The sequence below is a fragment of the Triturus cristatus genome, chromosome 1_1 (assembly GCF_964204655.1).
Source record: "Triturus cristatus chromosome 1_1, aTriCri1.1, whole genome shotgun sequence".
Classification (NCBI taxonomy): domain Eukaryota; kingdom Metazoa; phylum Chordata; class Amphibia; order Caudata; family Salamandridae; genus Triturus; species Triturus cristatus.
In genome coordinates, this window is record NC_140579.1 from 54,496,149 (window position 1) to 54,511,771 (window position 15,623).

General features: G+C 44.4%; 1 protein-coding gene across 26 annotated transcripts in view; it reads left to right on the top strand.

Moving 5' to 3' along the window:
* Positions 1-15,623, top strand: part of LOC146869369 (stAR-related lipid transfer protein 3-like) — a 138,585-nt gene that overhangs the window by 19,756 nt on the left and 103,206 nt on the right. For all 26 annotated transcript variants that reach the window (XM_085653461.1, XM_085654540.1, XM_085653293.1 and 23 more), the window contains one exon: positions 11,577-11,861. In XM_085653461.1, coding sequence (XP_085509587.1) covers positions 11,643-11,861 — 219 coding nt within the window. In that variant the 5' untranslated portion in view covers positions 11,577-11,642. The remainder of the gene's footprint in view (positions 1-11,576; positions 11,862-15,623) is intronic.

Sequence of the window (15,623 nt, forward strand, 5' to 3'; positions counted from 1 at the left end):
AAATCCTGGATCTCATCCTCTCCAGTGGAAACACCATCTCTCTGGATAACATCTCCCCTTGTGATTGGTCCGACCATCACATCATCCTCTTTTATATTAACTGGGATGTGTCCTGAAGAAGGTTCAACCGAAGAAGCTGAAGATATGAAAAAGGGACCTTAGACATATCAATACAGCTGAACTAGCAACCCAATGTAAATCTGCCCTTTCCTCCCATGCTGACATGTCAGTGGGTTAATTTACTCACAGACTTTTACAACTCTACTATCACGGATTCCATTGCACCACTCCAACAAAAAAAAGCCTTAACAAAAATCTCCAAACCATGGTTCAATGACAACCTAAATTCTGAACGATGCAACCTAAGGGCAATTGAACGATCTTGGAGATCCAAACCATCCTCGGATCAGTTTAAAGTCCTTAGAACGGTAAGGAGCTCCTATAACAAACAAATCAAGCGCGCCAAGGCCGACTACATCAGGTCACAATTCAACCAAGCCTCTAATCGCCCCAGTAACTGTTTGAAATTGTTAAACCGCAATCAGTTGATGCACCCATTCGCTCTGGCCCAGAATTCAGCCCACCCTCATGCGACGCTCTGGCTGCTTTCTTTACTGAGAAATCAAGACTTCTCAATATCGAACTGGAATCGAAGTAGGCTTCTTTGCCATCCCATTGGTTTGCGCACCCTCCTTCCCTCTCAGAACAGCTCGAACCAGCTAGTCTGAGCACTAAGAACAATGCCTCATAGGGCACCTTTACTCCTTTCAGCGAAAGAGACATTAACAAGATTCTTCAGAGTATCCACCCATTTAATCATTTTAGCGACCCCCACCCTCTGTCTTCAAAGAAATCAAGGAAGTCATCCCCCCCTTTGGCAAAGATTATCAATGCTTCACTGTCTCAAGGTACAATCCCTGATTGCCTAAAAGCAGCTCAGGCTTCACCTATTCTAAAAAGAACTAATGCTGATAGTGCTGACCTTAACAACTTCTGCCCTATCTCCATCATCCCTAATCTGGCCAAACTCCTTGAAAAAAGCATCCAATCACAACTTTGCCCTCACATTGAGAATTTCCAACTACTAGACCAACACCAATCTGGCTTTCGGAGTGGTCACAGCACTGAATCGGCTCTCACTCACGTTATCGATGACATTTAAAAAATGCTCGACCACAATGAATATTGCCTCCTAATCCTCCTTGAACTTTCCTCTGCATTTGATACTGTAAATCATGTAAACCTCTTATCTATTTTGGAGCACAGGATGGGCCTCTCTGGTCTGGTGTTGCAATGGTTCACGTCCTTCCACCATCACAGATCCCAAAGAATAGAGGTGGACCACTCTCTTTCTCAGCCCACGCCAGTATCCATGGGGGCCCAACAACTTTGCCAGGGCCGGTTTTGGTTCCCAGTCCGGCCCTGGCTGCCAAAGGTCCCCTCACTTTCAATCTCTTGTCCCACTGGGTTCTCACTTTGATGCCATCCCTCCCAGACCCTATTTTCATTGGCTTGGGTGTTTGTCCTTTGTAAATTCTGTCTTCTGATTCATTATGAGGCTCGTTAGTCCCTCCTTAGTAGGGCCATCTTGTAATTTGTATCCTCCCATGGCTACTGGCCCCTTTACTTGGTTGTTACACAGTAAGTGTTCTTTTTATTTATTGAGTTTTCCCTACGTTAGGCATCAGGACGTGCTTTGCTTACATTCAGTGGGCCACACCCACTTTCACAGCCACTGGGACAATGGCGGCCGTTTGTTTGCAATGCCATAGGTCTCATATTTAGATGCGAGACCTATAGCATTGCAAATATTTTTTTTGCTGGGTTTCCAGTCACAAAATGGTTAGCAGAAAGAATTTCCCAATTCCACACAGAGAATGAGGGGTTTGGAATTGAGTTTCCTTAGTGATGCGAGCAGAGCGCGTCCTGATGATATGTTACTACAGCTGAGGCCGGGAAGGTCCAACTGCAGCTGGGGCCTGCTGTGCATCGGATAGGATGTGAAATGCTCTGCCCGACATGATGTGCTGTGAGAAGATGGAGCTAGTTGCTGCAGTGGAAGCGATTGTTCTGCCCGTCATGTGTCTAGCTTGGGGGAGGGGGCAATTGGTGCCCAGAAGTTCAGTGTAAAAGCACAAAAATAATTGTGTTCTGTGGCCTATAAACTGGGAAGTTGATGTTTGTGAAGTTATGCAAGTGGAAATGCTGCATTTTTATGGGTGTTCTTAAATTGTGCATGTACGCATAGAAGTGTACTTTCAAGGCAGCGGGGATTTGAATTTAAGGTGAAACTGGAAGTCAGGAAAGAGTGGACAAGAGGGTTGCAGTGCACCACTGAGTAATACAGTTCAGGTCATCCAGGGGAGTGGTGGAGTGGTTGTCGTGTACCACTGGAGTAATGGAGGGGTTAGCATTTACGAAGGGGTTTATGGGGGATTACTGTGCATCAAAGGAGTAACTGGAGGGTTGGAGGTCCTCTCGCGAAGTAATGGAGGGCAAGGGAGTAACTGGAGAGGGTTTGGTGCCCCAGCGGAGTGGGGGAGGGGCTGGGGTGTGCATGGAAGCCTTTGGAAATTTGCACCAGGAGAGTGATGGAGTAATTAGAATGCACCGGGACTGAGTGCGATGGTCATTTATGATGCCCTAGTGGAGTGATGAATTTTTAGGTGATGGGAGAGACCAAGTACACCAGTAAAGTGATGGTAGGAGGAGGTGTTGCAACAGGAGGCAGGAGAAAGGTGATGGAGATGTTGCTGTGCGCCGAGTGAGATTGGCCGCTCCCATGCAGACCGAACAGGTCTGCCAGCTGGCACTCTGCACAGCCTGCGGATTTCTGTGAGCTCCCTGAAAGACGTCGGGGTGGAGGTGAGAGAGGGTTGGCAGTGCCAGTGCTTGAGGCAGCAGCTGTTGCTTTACGGCTTCATGGAAGAAGAGCGTCTTATTTCTACCTGAACAAGTTTTGAAGGGCTGGAGTTAACCTTTCTTTACGTACTTTTAACAACCTCTCGAAGATTTAAATAATGTTCCCTCATACTAATGCTTGCAGCCCTAAGAATCTCTATTCCGGCCTTTTGGTGTGTAACAATGTTGCCCTGTTTCCTACCACAGTTTTTCCTGCTTACACTGCTGTAAATAACCAGTGTTACTGTTATCACAATTTTATTTCATTATCACCCTTTGAAGGGCTCAATTTCTTTGTGCCATTAAACTTGTAACCTGACGTATCTTAACGGTAACAGGGGTGTGAAATGTAATAAAATATCTCCTTGTCCTTGGGGCCGGTTGCTTCATAACTTCACTTGTCCTGTAACAAAGTTCACTTGTCTCTTTGGTGCCGTGTAATGCGGCGACAAATGATGGCAGCAATCTCATTATACATTAGACCTCTAAAATAGCCTCTCCGATTATGGCACGGCTCCTTCCGTAGTAGGGTGTGAATACTAGCAATTCCCTTATGTTGCTGTGTTTCTGTAGATCTACATACTGGGGCTGAAGGTAGAGGTAAGCAATAGTTCCAGGGTTGGAATGCCCTTTTGAGTCTGTGCAAACCTACTAACTTGCATGTTTTAAGGGTTTTCACCAACTCTCTGTTTTCCCATACTGAGAGAGGTTGGAAATTTACTCCTGACCATGGCAGACATAAAACTTCTTCCAGGGTTGGGAAAAAAAGTGGTTGGACGGAAAGTGAACTTGCAAACAGTCAGATTTTCGCTTGAGCAAATCTACACCTGGATATTTGCTCATGCTGAAATGCAGTTCACAAATCTTTTTTAGGAGTACTATTTCTTGGCCTACTTGTGTAAAGTCGAGTGAATTCACACAAGTCGTATATCTGCACTTAATGCAAGGACATGGGTGCACTTTTGAGACTTCATTTAGTAATCGGGCCCCTAAATAGGTCTAGCGTTAACCATGACTTTTATGTGTTTATTAAAATTCTCTGTCTATGTGCTAGCTTCACTTTGAGTGACAGCATTCTGTTCTTTTACAAGGAGCGTATTGACAGTCGTTTTGTTCAGTGCCAAGAACACTGTGGCAATGTGTGCTTTTGAGACCAAATTTTGTTTTTGCTTTTGCCAATGTTTGTTAAAATGGTGAGGGGCCTGGCAGCTCACACACCAATACGGTTTTACAGAAACCATGCCAAAACAAGTCGCACCTTGACAAAAGTAAAAGGCTGACCAACAATTTCAGACCTACTGGCTTTACCAATGCTTGTTTATTTTTATGTTTCCCATCATATTATTAAAACTGGTTACCCTGATTTTTCCATTATAAATATTTTGGGCAATGCTAGCATACATTAACACATTTTACTTAATGATGCTGCAAAGAAATGGTACTTAACATTTTACTGTAGTTTAGCGAAATGTTTTTGCATTTTTTTGTGAACATTTTATTTTGAAACCAAAGAATCATCAATTTTGCTTTCAATCTTCTGCAAATATTTGCATCTAATCAGAGAGAATTCTGGGAACGGTATACATAGCCTCATATTGCTAAACATTGAAAACTTGTGTACACATTTTTATACTGGAACCACTGATAGTAGTGCAGTCTGAGCTTAAAACATTTACTTAAAGCGCTCACCCTAATGATAAAGGCTTGGCATTAATGAACCATAAATACATGTTTGAACAGCATTAACACCGGGACACAAATATGACCTTAACTGCAGTGCCGTTCCCTGATCCATAATGTGGTACTGCAAACTAGCAGCCAAAGGGTTTGTGCTGTACGGGGTTGGGCCTACACATGAAAACGTGTTGCCCTTGACCCCAAACAATATGTGTATACAAAAGGCTATTGAAAAGGGTATTTCATGTGCCGGAAGGGTGGTGAGGATTCTAGGTCAGAGTAACACCTCCCTATATAATCAATAACACTGTGAATTTACTCCAACTGACCAAGGACTGGTCAATATCAACACACGTAGATGGAATATTGTGAGGAAGCTATTGAGGGAAAATATTAACTTCACCACTAGGTGAGTAAGGAAGCAATTCCTTTTGGTTTAGGTACCCTCACACACCCTAGTGGTGTCATGCTTCATCATCGGGTCACCCCGATGCCTAGAAGTCGGGGTGGGCTCAACCACAGTGTTGGGAGCTCTTTGAAGATATTGTAGACCAGGGGGGCTAGAAAATTAAAAAACCTCAGACAGATCCCCAGTATCCCTTTATTATCGGGTCTGTCTGGGATACTAAAATTATTTAAATTAGGGTCTCAATAGGATTGTTATGGTCCTATGACCCTAGTGCCAACATGTTTCAGTCCGTATGTGGCCGTAAAGGTCCAGGACTTTCGAATGACACCCGTTTCTCAGGGGATCGTAAGGCTATTGGGGGTAGCTCTGTAGTCAAACCTTCGTCAAGAGTCCTGCCCCGTCTGTCCACCTACTTGGTCTCGATCCCCGGCGTTTCGAGAAACGGATGTCATTCGAAATTTGGATGGGATACGAAGCATGACAGATTAATTAATCAGTCGCTCAAACAAGGAGCAGCTACTCTGCCCTTGCTACGAAAAACAGGTTAGGGAATTCCTTCCTCTGTTACCCAGGGTGGCCTTCTGTTTGCCCTGAAGAAAGTCCTGGACCTTTACGGCCACATACGGACTGAAACATGTTGGCACTAGGGTCATAGGACCATAACAATCCTATAGAGACCCTAATTTAAATAATTTTAGTATCCCAGACAGACCCGATAATAAAGGGATACTGGGGATCTGTCTGAGGTTTTTTAATTTTCTAGCCCCCATGGTCTACAATATCTTCAAAGAGCTCCCAACACTGTGGTTGAGCCCACCCCGACTTCTAGGCATCGGGGTGACCCGATGATGAAGCATGACACCACTAGGGTGTGTGAGGGTACCTAAACCAAAAGGAATTGCTTCCTTACTCACCTAGTGGTGAAGTTAATATTTTCCCTCAATAGCTTCCTCACAATATTCCATCTACGTGTGTTGATATTGACCAGTCCTTGGTCAGTTGGAGTAAATTCAGTGTTATTCCCAAACAATATGTACCAGGCATTGGGCTATAGGATTTCCACATCCCTGCAGTAAGGACTAAAACCATCCTGCACCATTTGCAATGCACTTGGTCTCGCATTTGCAATATTTAACCCCATCGCTGCTAGGCCTCCCATCCCCCCGCCCCCTTGCTAAGCCTTTTTTAGCTATTTGGGGTAGTTCTTGCTTAACCGAGGGAGAGGCAGACAGGGCTACAGACGGAATTGGCAAGGGAATCCCCATACACAATGGTGGAACCCGGCTCCGTGGCATTTTCCGAATGTCCCATTCCACCCACAAATGATGCCTTTCAACCCGCCTCCGTAGATGTTTCAACAACAGCCTTTTTTAGGGCAAGGTCGAGGCAGAAACCGAGGCAGAAGGAGAGGACAACAGGGCCAAACACGAGTACACTGGAGTCTGCCGCCATCTCCACGCAGTCTGCGCAGCATGACGAAGGGGCCTCAAACGGCAGGTCCCAGCAGCAGTTGATTGTCAATCTGAGTTCACATCTTTTGACCCCTGCTGAAACGGATGTTCTTAACAAGGGGTTGGGTTTTGTACCTACAAACCCAGGTGATCCATTCATGATCCAGTGTGAACTAGCCAAATTCTTTCGTAAGATCAGATTACGTTTTTTCTTTCAAGATAAAACCGTTGAGAATGCTACCCCAATGGATCAGATTACAGATAGTGGGTTACGTAATAAATCCACCTTTGTACCTCCCGCGAGTTCGGTACCCCCACTTGTACTGGCATTCGAAACAGCGGTTTCCCTTGAGGTTTCGAAATTAGACATGGGCTCTAACAACTACTATCATAATCTCTCTAACACTGACAAAAAGGCTATTGAATCCTTGTCCAAAAATCCGGCTATTATCATCAAGCCGGCCGATAAAGGCGGTGCTATTGTTATACTTATCACCTCAGACTACCGTGAAGAGTGCCTGCGGCAACTCATTAACGAGAGCTTTTACAAACTGTTGAGTTCCGATCCTACGGTGAGACTCCAAAAAGAGATTTGTGAACTGGTGTCCGAAGCAAAATTGGAAGGATGGATCTCTAGTCTTGAGGCTGACTACTTGGTGACGATTTACACTGTGACTCCTTATTTCTACACATTGCCTAAAGTGCATAAGGAGCAACGTCCTCCTCCTGGTAGACCCATCATTTCGGGCATCGGATCACTTTTAGAACCCTTGTCATCTTTTGTAGATGTGTTCTTGAGACCATTGGTAAAAACGATGCCCACGTTCATTCAGGATACCAAGGACGTCTTGAACATATTACCTGGTATTGATTTCAACGTTGAGACTGACTATTTGGTCAGTTTCGATGTGGAATCATTGTACACATGCATTCCCCAGGTTGATACACTTGAAGCGATTAGATCGCTATTGGACAACATCGTTGAGCCACTGAGTTCACCTGTTCCTTTCATAATGGAGTGTGCCAGGCTGGCCATGACGGAAAATTTTTTCAACTTTGAAGACCGGTTTTTCCTTCAGATCTCCGGTACTTCAATGGGCAGTGTTTTTGCCCCCAGCCTGGCCAATCTCTATGTTCATCTCTTCGAGCAGAATTACGTGCTCACGTCAACCAATCCCTTTCTTGGATCCATCAAAGTATGGAAATGTTACATCGATGACGTTTTGGTCATATGGAGAGGAGACGATGTCTCTCTTTCGGCTTTTCACCATTGGCCCAATGACCAAAATGTCTTCCTCAACTTCACTGTTGAATTTAGCAAACTGGGTTTGGCTTTTTTGGACCTGTGGATCTTTCCTACAGAGGGAGGCCTTGGTAGTGAATTATATACTAAACCCATGGCAAGAAACTCTTTGTTGAAATTTGACAGTTTCCATCCTAAGGGACTAAGGACTGGTCTGCCTTTTGGCCAGTTCCTTCGGTTGAGAAGGAACTGTTCTACCACCGAAGCTTTTACGAAACATGCCAATGTTCTCTTGCAGAACCTGAAGCTTAGAAACTATCCATCGAAGCTGATCAAACAGTCTTATAAACGAGCAGCCAATAACAATCGGGATGCCCTTTTAGAAGTTGCTGTTCCCAAAGCACAACATGAGAGATTGACTTTTGTGAACACCTTCAGTACGTTTTCCAATCGAATTCAGAAGATCTTGCGGAAACATTGGCGTATTTTGAATACTGGCCAATTAAAATTGGCTTTTCCGCTTTTTTCGTACAAAAGGGGGACAATTTGCGTGATGCCATGGTCCATACCAGACCTCGTAGCGTACCACCAACTGTTGCTAACCCCTTATGGGATCTTCCACCGGTTAGGGGACACTTCCCGTGTGGTGGGTGCGTGGTTTGTGCGCAGACAGCACACACTACTGAGATTAACATTGGTCTTGCCAAACCGTGGAAACCATTGCGTCACACTAATTGCAATAGTGAGAAGTTAGTGTACCTAAGCACTTGTCCCTGTCAGAAACAATATGTGGGGATGACCATGAGAAAAGTGAAACAACGCATCATGGAACATAAGAGCACCATTCGATGCAAAAAGGCATCAACGAGACTGACTAACCATTTCTTGGAGTGTAATCACAGTCCTAATCAGATGTCTTGGACGGTACTTGAACAACCATTTATTCCTGCACACGTTTCTGATGTGTCTAAATTTCTTTTCAATAAAGAACAACGTTGGGTGTTTAAGTTACAAAGTGACTGTTTTGGTCTAAATGATTCCATACCATGGTCCCATCTGTAGATGTTTATCGTGAGTGGGTTGTATTTTAGTGACTGTATCTGTATATTGTGATTTTTCATCAGCACTCAAACAGCCTACAGGCAAGTGGTAGTTTTTTCACTAGATAGTCTAGTGGATGGTGTGCATGGTCTGCTGTTATTTGCTTTCATGTCAAACATCATGCAGAATACCACTATGCTTACCTACACACTAGTGATCCAGTTGGGTTTGTTCGGTTATTTTGCGTTTTGTTGTCCGATCAGCCTAGGATGCCTTTAGAAGTGACCAATACTGTTGTGTTGGTCCCTTTCCATCTGTGTGGCATGACTGTGGTAGATTGTTTCTCTGGAACTCATTGTTGTTCTCTTGTAAGTTCTCAGGCTTTATATGATCTGGCCGGAGGTTTTTGAGACTGGGTAACTACATTTCCCAGACTTCCCTTGCCTGCTGTGACGTCATCAATAGGGCTCTGCACTTTGCCACTGACGCGCCACGTCATTACGCTATGTTGTGCGTCTGGGCGTTGTTGGTGTTATTTTACCCCGTGTTCGGCCGTTTACTGGTTGCCGCCGCCAGCATCCAGGAAGAAGGTTCGGGGTAACGACGGAGAGGTGAGATTCTCCGTGTCGATGCACCTTCTGCATTGTGCCGTCTTGTTCGTAACACTGTTTTTCCCAGTCACTGCCCGTATTTTTTAATTGCGGTGGTTGGGTTGTTATGAATCTTCGTTTACAATCTTCGGAGATTTGTTGTAATTACTGACGTGTGCTACTGTTGCTGCATTATCGGCAGCGATGTACCTTTCTCGAGTTCATCGGCGGCTGCCTTTACTCGTATATAGAGGGTTTCCCTTTTTCTATCTACTGCCCGTTTTTTGCTGGTAGTGTTGTTAGCCCTTGAGGCTGTTTCTTGACACTAGAGTCGCGCACTTTTGAACACCAGTGAAGTGCGAGCTACTCTTGAAGTATCTATGAAGGGTATTTGCTATTATCATGCAAAAAATTATGAATAAAAATAACATGCGGGTATTTTGGTCTTTGAGGTGATCTCCTCATTTACGATCGCCCGTTTTGATTTCAATGTTGACAGTTTAAGAAAATCCGTGTGCTCCGCTGTTTCGGGCACTATTGTTAATTATTCTAATTTTGTATATATAAAGTGTACCTGCTTTTGGGATTTAGTGAGGATTCACTCGGCCCTATGGTTGAGTCATCCCACGGTCCCTCTTTGAATACATTTGTTTCCCTGCCTGTTGAATGTCTTTGCGATTCAGTTGAGGGAGCGACAGGCTTCGGTGCCTGCTGCACCTCTGATGCACACATGTTTCATCATACTAGACCATGTTTTTAATTGTTTCCTTCACAGAGCGTTGCCTCACGCTCTGAGTTGCTACCAGGAGCGGCAGGCTTAGTCCCGATTTCATTCCGGGTAAGATTCATATTGGGTTATTTGATATCTTCGATTTGCAGTGTCTATAAACCTGTATGAAGTACATTTCCTGGTTATTAATTATATATATATTTTTTCATGTTTTATTACATTGATACTGGCACTTACCTTCTTGACCGGTAGGAGTTCAAATTTTTGCAATCGATCCTGTGGTACAAGGTTGGTTGTATCGTTTCATGTTTCTACTTTTAGACACGATGTCACGCCAGTGCTCACTTTTGCACTAGCTTGCAGTTGCAGTAGTTTTGGTTATTTGGTCCTGAAGAAAGCCTTGATCACAATTTTATGATCTGTTATGGCTGAAACATGTAGACCTTTTTTTGGTTTATTGTAAGCGCGCTCGTTAATTTGATCAGACCGCGCAACTACTCTGTTTTTAACATTGGCACAGGCACACTCCTAATTAAACTCTTTCTGTTCCTGTAGTCCATTTTATATCACTTAGTTTCACACTGCACTTTAGGGCCTCACCCAACTTCGGCTAGCCTCATTGATCTTTAGGAGATCTCATTTCATTAGCGAAGTTTAAAACATCCGCGAGCTCCTCCCTTAGATACACCTTGGGAGTGGCAGCTCCTTAGCCAAACCAGGTTTGGTTAAGAGGAGATCCCATATGATGAAGCATGCCACCACGGTGGGTGATGGGATTACGTCCTCTTTATGAGGACTTTAATACTAGGTTCTAGTGTTAGCTTCATTCAGGCTTTTGTTAGGTTCACTGCAGACAGGTGGATTTTGTTTTTCTTTTTGTTTGGTTTTCTATACCCCTGGACTTCTGTGTATTCATATTGTTAGTAGGGGCACTTAGTCCGGGCTGGTAGTGTGTTCCCTCAGACCCTATTGCTTACTCGTTTTTTTTTAACATGCAGATAATTCACCAGTCTATTTCTCTTGACTTTCGCAGGATACTGAGTTATAGCTTGTGTACTTCTCAAGTATATTGTCAGTCGAGTTTTTATGGAATTGCAGGTTTGGGTTGGTCTTTCAAAGTTTCAAGGTATTGTCAATTCTATTTCAGAACCTTCATAGTTGTTCTTTGTTCTTCAGCCATAGGCAGTTCCTGAGACAATAGGATCGCTCCTTGGCTTTGTTCTGATTGCTGCCTCAGTTAAATAATCTGCTTTTGACAGTATTGTTACAAATGGCATAGCTTGTATGTTAAGAGTGTTTCACACTTTCTCATTAGAACTTAGAGAAAGACAATATAGAGGCATTTCATTTAAATGTTGGAGGTTTCAAATCAAAATATGCTAGATTTCTGGGTGGTAGGGCAAAGTGGTAGATGGTGGGCCATGCCGCCGGGGGAGCCCCCCTCCATGTGCTTTGCAGGGGGGCCCTCTCAAGTTTTGTTACGCCACTGCTCTATACATGTCCTTCCACTCACTGTCCCCGTTTCTATCCTCAGACTGTGTGCTGATGCTTGCTGGCCGTACCCCCGCGCCTGCCCCCGGGCCCCGGCTCTGAGAGGACGATGAGTAAGCCGCTGGGGTCCTACCCTAGTGAGCTGGAGCAAAGCCTGCCCGCCATCGCATCCATCAACACCTCCTACGCCCAGAGCCAGCTCTACTCCCCGCACTATTTCCTGACTCCCGAGAAGAAGAAGCCAATCTCGGATGTCAGACGGACTTTCTGCCTCTTTGTGACCTTTGACCTTCTGTTCGTTTCCCTCCTGTGGATTATTGAGTTAAACGTAAGTACCCCCCCCCACCCTCCAACACAACCGTATCCATTTGTGGTTTTTTTAATTGAGCTATTTATTTAGATGTCGTTTGTAATTAGTTTGTGAGGGGCTGGAAGTGAGTAAGTGAATAACGGCCGTCCACCACGAATGACTGAATAAATGACTTCTGCATCGGAGAGGTCTGTTCACTGAATTGCCTCATGGGACTTAGATGGCAGTCGTGGATGCTTGTCGTGGATGCTTGGGCGTGAGGAGGGTTTGAGTTTTCCTCCAGCAAAGGTGGGTTCATTTGCCACATGTCACACAATTGCCTCTCTGCAGCATGCTTTAGAGATGCAGCAAGATTTGGGTGGGAAGAGCTAAGGGCGCACCCAGGGGATATGATGTTTTGTTATAAGGGTGTTTCCATACATTCATTTTCAGACCATGCTCTGAAGGCACACAGGCCCGGACTAGAACCAGCTATTCATTTTTGCAGTTCAGTGATTGGGTCAATGGGTCATCTTCTGTCATCAACCTTCGGGGATTGTGGGGCGGTTTGATATTTTAGCAGATCAAGGAAGTACGTTTGATTTGTTGACTGAAGTTATCATTGTATTCTGTTTTAATTATATAGCTCTCACTACCCCATACGCGTCATCGAAATGCTTTTTCGGCGAGTAGCACTCTACTCCGGAGCCCATAAAGGATTAGTGGTGAATCAGTATAGTGAAATAAATGAATTTGAGAGGTGGACATGTTAGTCTATTGTTTGGAATGAAAAGGATAGTGGAGGGATGTTTTGGAGCTCAGAGCAGGAAAAGGAGGCTTGGGATGAGTAAAAGGGAGATGGATGGGGAATAGTCGGAGGGAAGGGTTTTTAGAAATGCTTGTTTTCGGGGATCGGAGAAGTATGATATGATACAAGGAGGGGTAGAGTATGAAAGAGTCTAGAATGGGTTATTTTGGGGCTCATAGCAGTGGTATGGGGTTTGAGATCAACGAGAGAGTGGAGTTAGAGGATATATTGATAGAGGTATATTGTGAGAAATATGATCATGATTTTTCTATTCGACAACCCATCTTTTACCTAGGACCAAAAAGAAGCCTTGCAGAAGGCCTTCATTCATTTGTTGTTGCATATCACACGGTCAGTGTGGTGGTCATCCTTTTGGGGCCTTAAATGTCTGACCTATTCATCCGTACATGCACTCCCTCATTCTTACATACATGCACTCGCTCTTCTAGCTTGTATTTGACTCGCTTTCACATTCACCCTCCCGCAGTCCCACCCACACTGGCTTCAGTGAAGATGCACTTTCACCTGTAGAGTAGCTGCTGCCTCTCTTACTTACTCTTTGTGAGCGTGCCCCATTCCTAAGTTTTAAAGTTGGTCTTGAAGATGTGGTGAAAATAGAGGAAGCTTTTTCTTTTTTCTGCCGTTTTATATAGCGTGAACTCGACCCTAAGGTATTGGAGCACTTTACATGAGCACCAGTTACATTACACAAGGACACATTCATCTTTGGTAGGGATAGGGATCTTAAGTGACTGGCCCACAATCACAGGATGTTGAGCTCACTCTGTGACTCGAACCTGGTTCCCCAGTTCCATAGTTCACTGCTCTGGCTGTTACGACACATCCAAATTGTGGTGTTGAGGGTGAAGTAAGGTTAACGATGGGAGGTTTGAGAGATGCTTATTGCTAACTTGAGTCTGGGTTGCTGGAATCTTTTCCGGGCGCCTGGGTGGCATCCTGCTCTCCCCTAGAATGCTGTTATAATGCTGCCTTCTCTGATGGCCATGTAAGGATGGCAGCACAACTGGATGTTTGGGTCACAGCCGGACTGGTAACCTAATCTGGCCCTGGCACCCACCTCGTCCTCCCCTGGGGAGTGGGGGTGCGGGTGAGCTGTTGCCAGGGCTGGTTTTGGCTGCTTTTGTTACAGGGGGGGCCGATATTACAGCTATGCTGCGACCCCTGCCCCGTGTAACAAAAAAACTGATCCCCACGGGTCCAAAACCAGCCCCCATCTTGGCAGCTTACCGGGGAATTGCTCTTGATGTTCCTTGGTGTCTGTTCCACACCCTCTCAATATCCAAAGGGGTTTACTAATGACCAGAGAAATGCAAGGTTACAGGTTCAGCATAGTTATGAGTACATATAGAAACTTATTGACGAGGAAGTTCAATTGTACAGTTGGCTTTTGTTGTACAGTGAAGATTAAATAGGGGTCTGTAGGCTTATCTAGTCTGCCAAGAGTCCCCACCTGCTGCCAAACTGCCACCACCTCTCATCATACCATGCATGCTGCTCCAAAACCACTAGTGGTGGATTAGAGGCTCGACAGGAGGCAAGGGAATGACCTACCCGGTCACTGTCTGTCCTTTCACCCCTTATGCTTTCTGCGTATTATATCATCCAAAGTCGGGGCGGGGGTGGTATCTGTCTCTGGTATTCAGGTGCTTAAGTCTGAATTTGACAAGTAATTCGGCATAACTGCTCAAAAAGTACAGTATGACAAGCGAACATGGTGGGTGTGGTGGAAGAGGTCTTTGCTGGGGTGTTATTCTAAAAAGTAAACCTTATTCTTGGGAACATTTAGTTTAAAATATGTTTAGTACATTTTACGTTTTGTGTAAAACTTCAGGGAGACAATTTGAATATATTATGTTTCTTGAACTATTTACTGTACTTGTCTTGTTAGAATTGATGGCAATCTTTAGTCAGCAAGGTGCAAAAGGAAGCTTTATTGGGCCATATAATGTAATCCTCGATTCGGTCACTATTCACCCCAGTAGGGCCAATTCTAAGGTATCTTGATTATGGCACTTGCGGGGAGTCTAAAAATCTATTGTATGATCGATAAAAATCCAAGAATTGTCTAATCCTTATTCATTAAAGTTGTGTGGACGGTAATTCTTTTTATTAGATCTAGTCGGGCAACTGTGAAGTAGGCCGCAATGCTCCAGAGTTTGCAAAACACTTGTTTACTGTAGAAATATTGATGTACTTTCATGATTGGTCGACTATAACTAACGAATAAATGACATTCAAACAATGTTATTGAAGTCCAGTGGTACGATTTGGTGATTCTTTTTTTTTTTTTCCCCTTGACCACACATTCCTTGACCACACATGGAATTTTAGAGGGGATTCCCAAATATTACAATTCCATAACAAAATGAATGAATTGGATCACAACCACAAATATTTTCCTTTCACCGTAAACTAATGTTGCACTTTTGTGCATGGAATGTTCTCGTAATCTGCATTCTTTTTTAGCTGCTATCCCTCCGCAGGGACGTGAAGAGGCCATCTCTCATCCAGTCTGACTTGCCTCGCGTACTGCTGTTCCCACATTGAGACATGTCTAAAAGTGCACCTCTGTGTTGACCTGTCTTACTAAGACCTCCTGAGGGCTCTTCCAAAGCTCCTTCCTTCTGACCTTTAACATTCACTGCTCTTCTAGTAATATGATGCACCGCTATCTGCCACCTTTCCCTATTCTAATGACCCACAACTAGCTTTGATTAGTGACCTATTATCATCAGAAGAGGAAAGCTATTGGCATAATGTATCCAAGTAGTGGACTATGCAGCAGAACATAGCTGGACCCACCGAAACTTCAAAGCACCATTTAGGAATATCATGAAAACAGAGGGATGGTCCCAGTCCAGTGACATAAGGGTGCTGCCAGTCAAGATTGCGGTACATTAGCATAGCTTCTTCATCACATTTGGAGTACTATTGGTGCGTTACCTTTTTATGTAAGTAGCTGTTTCAACCTC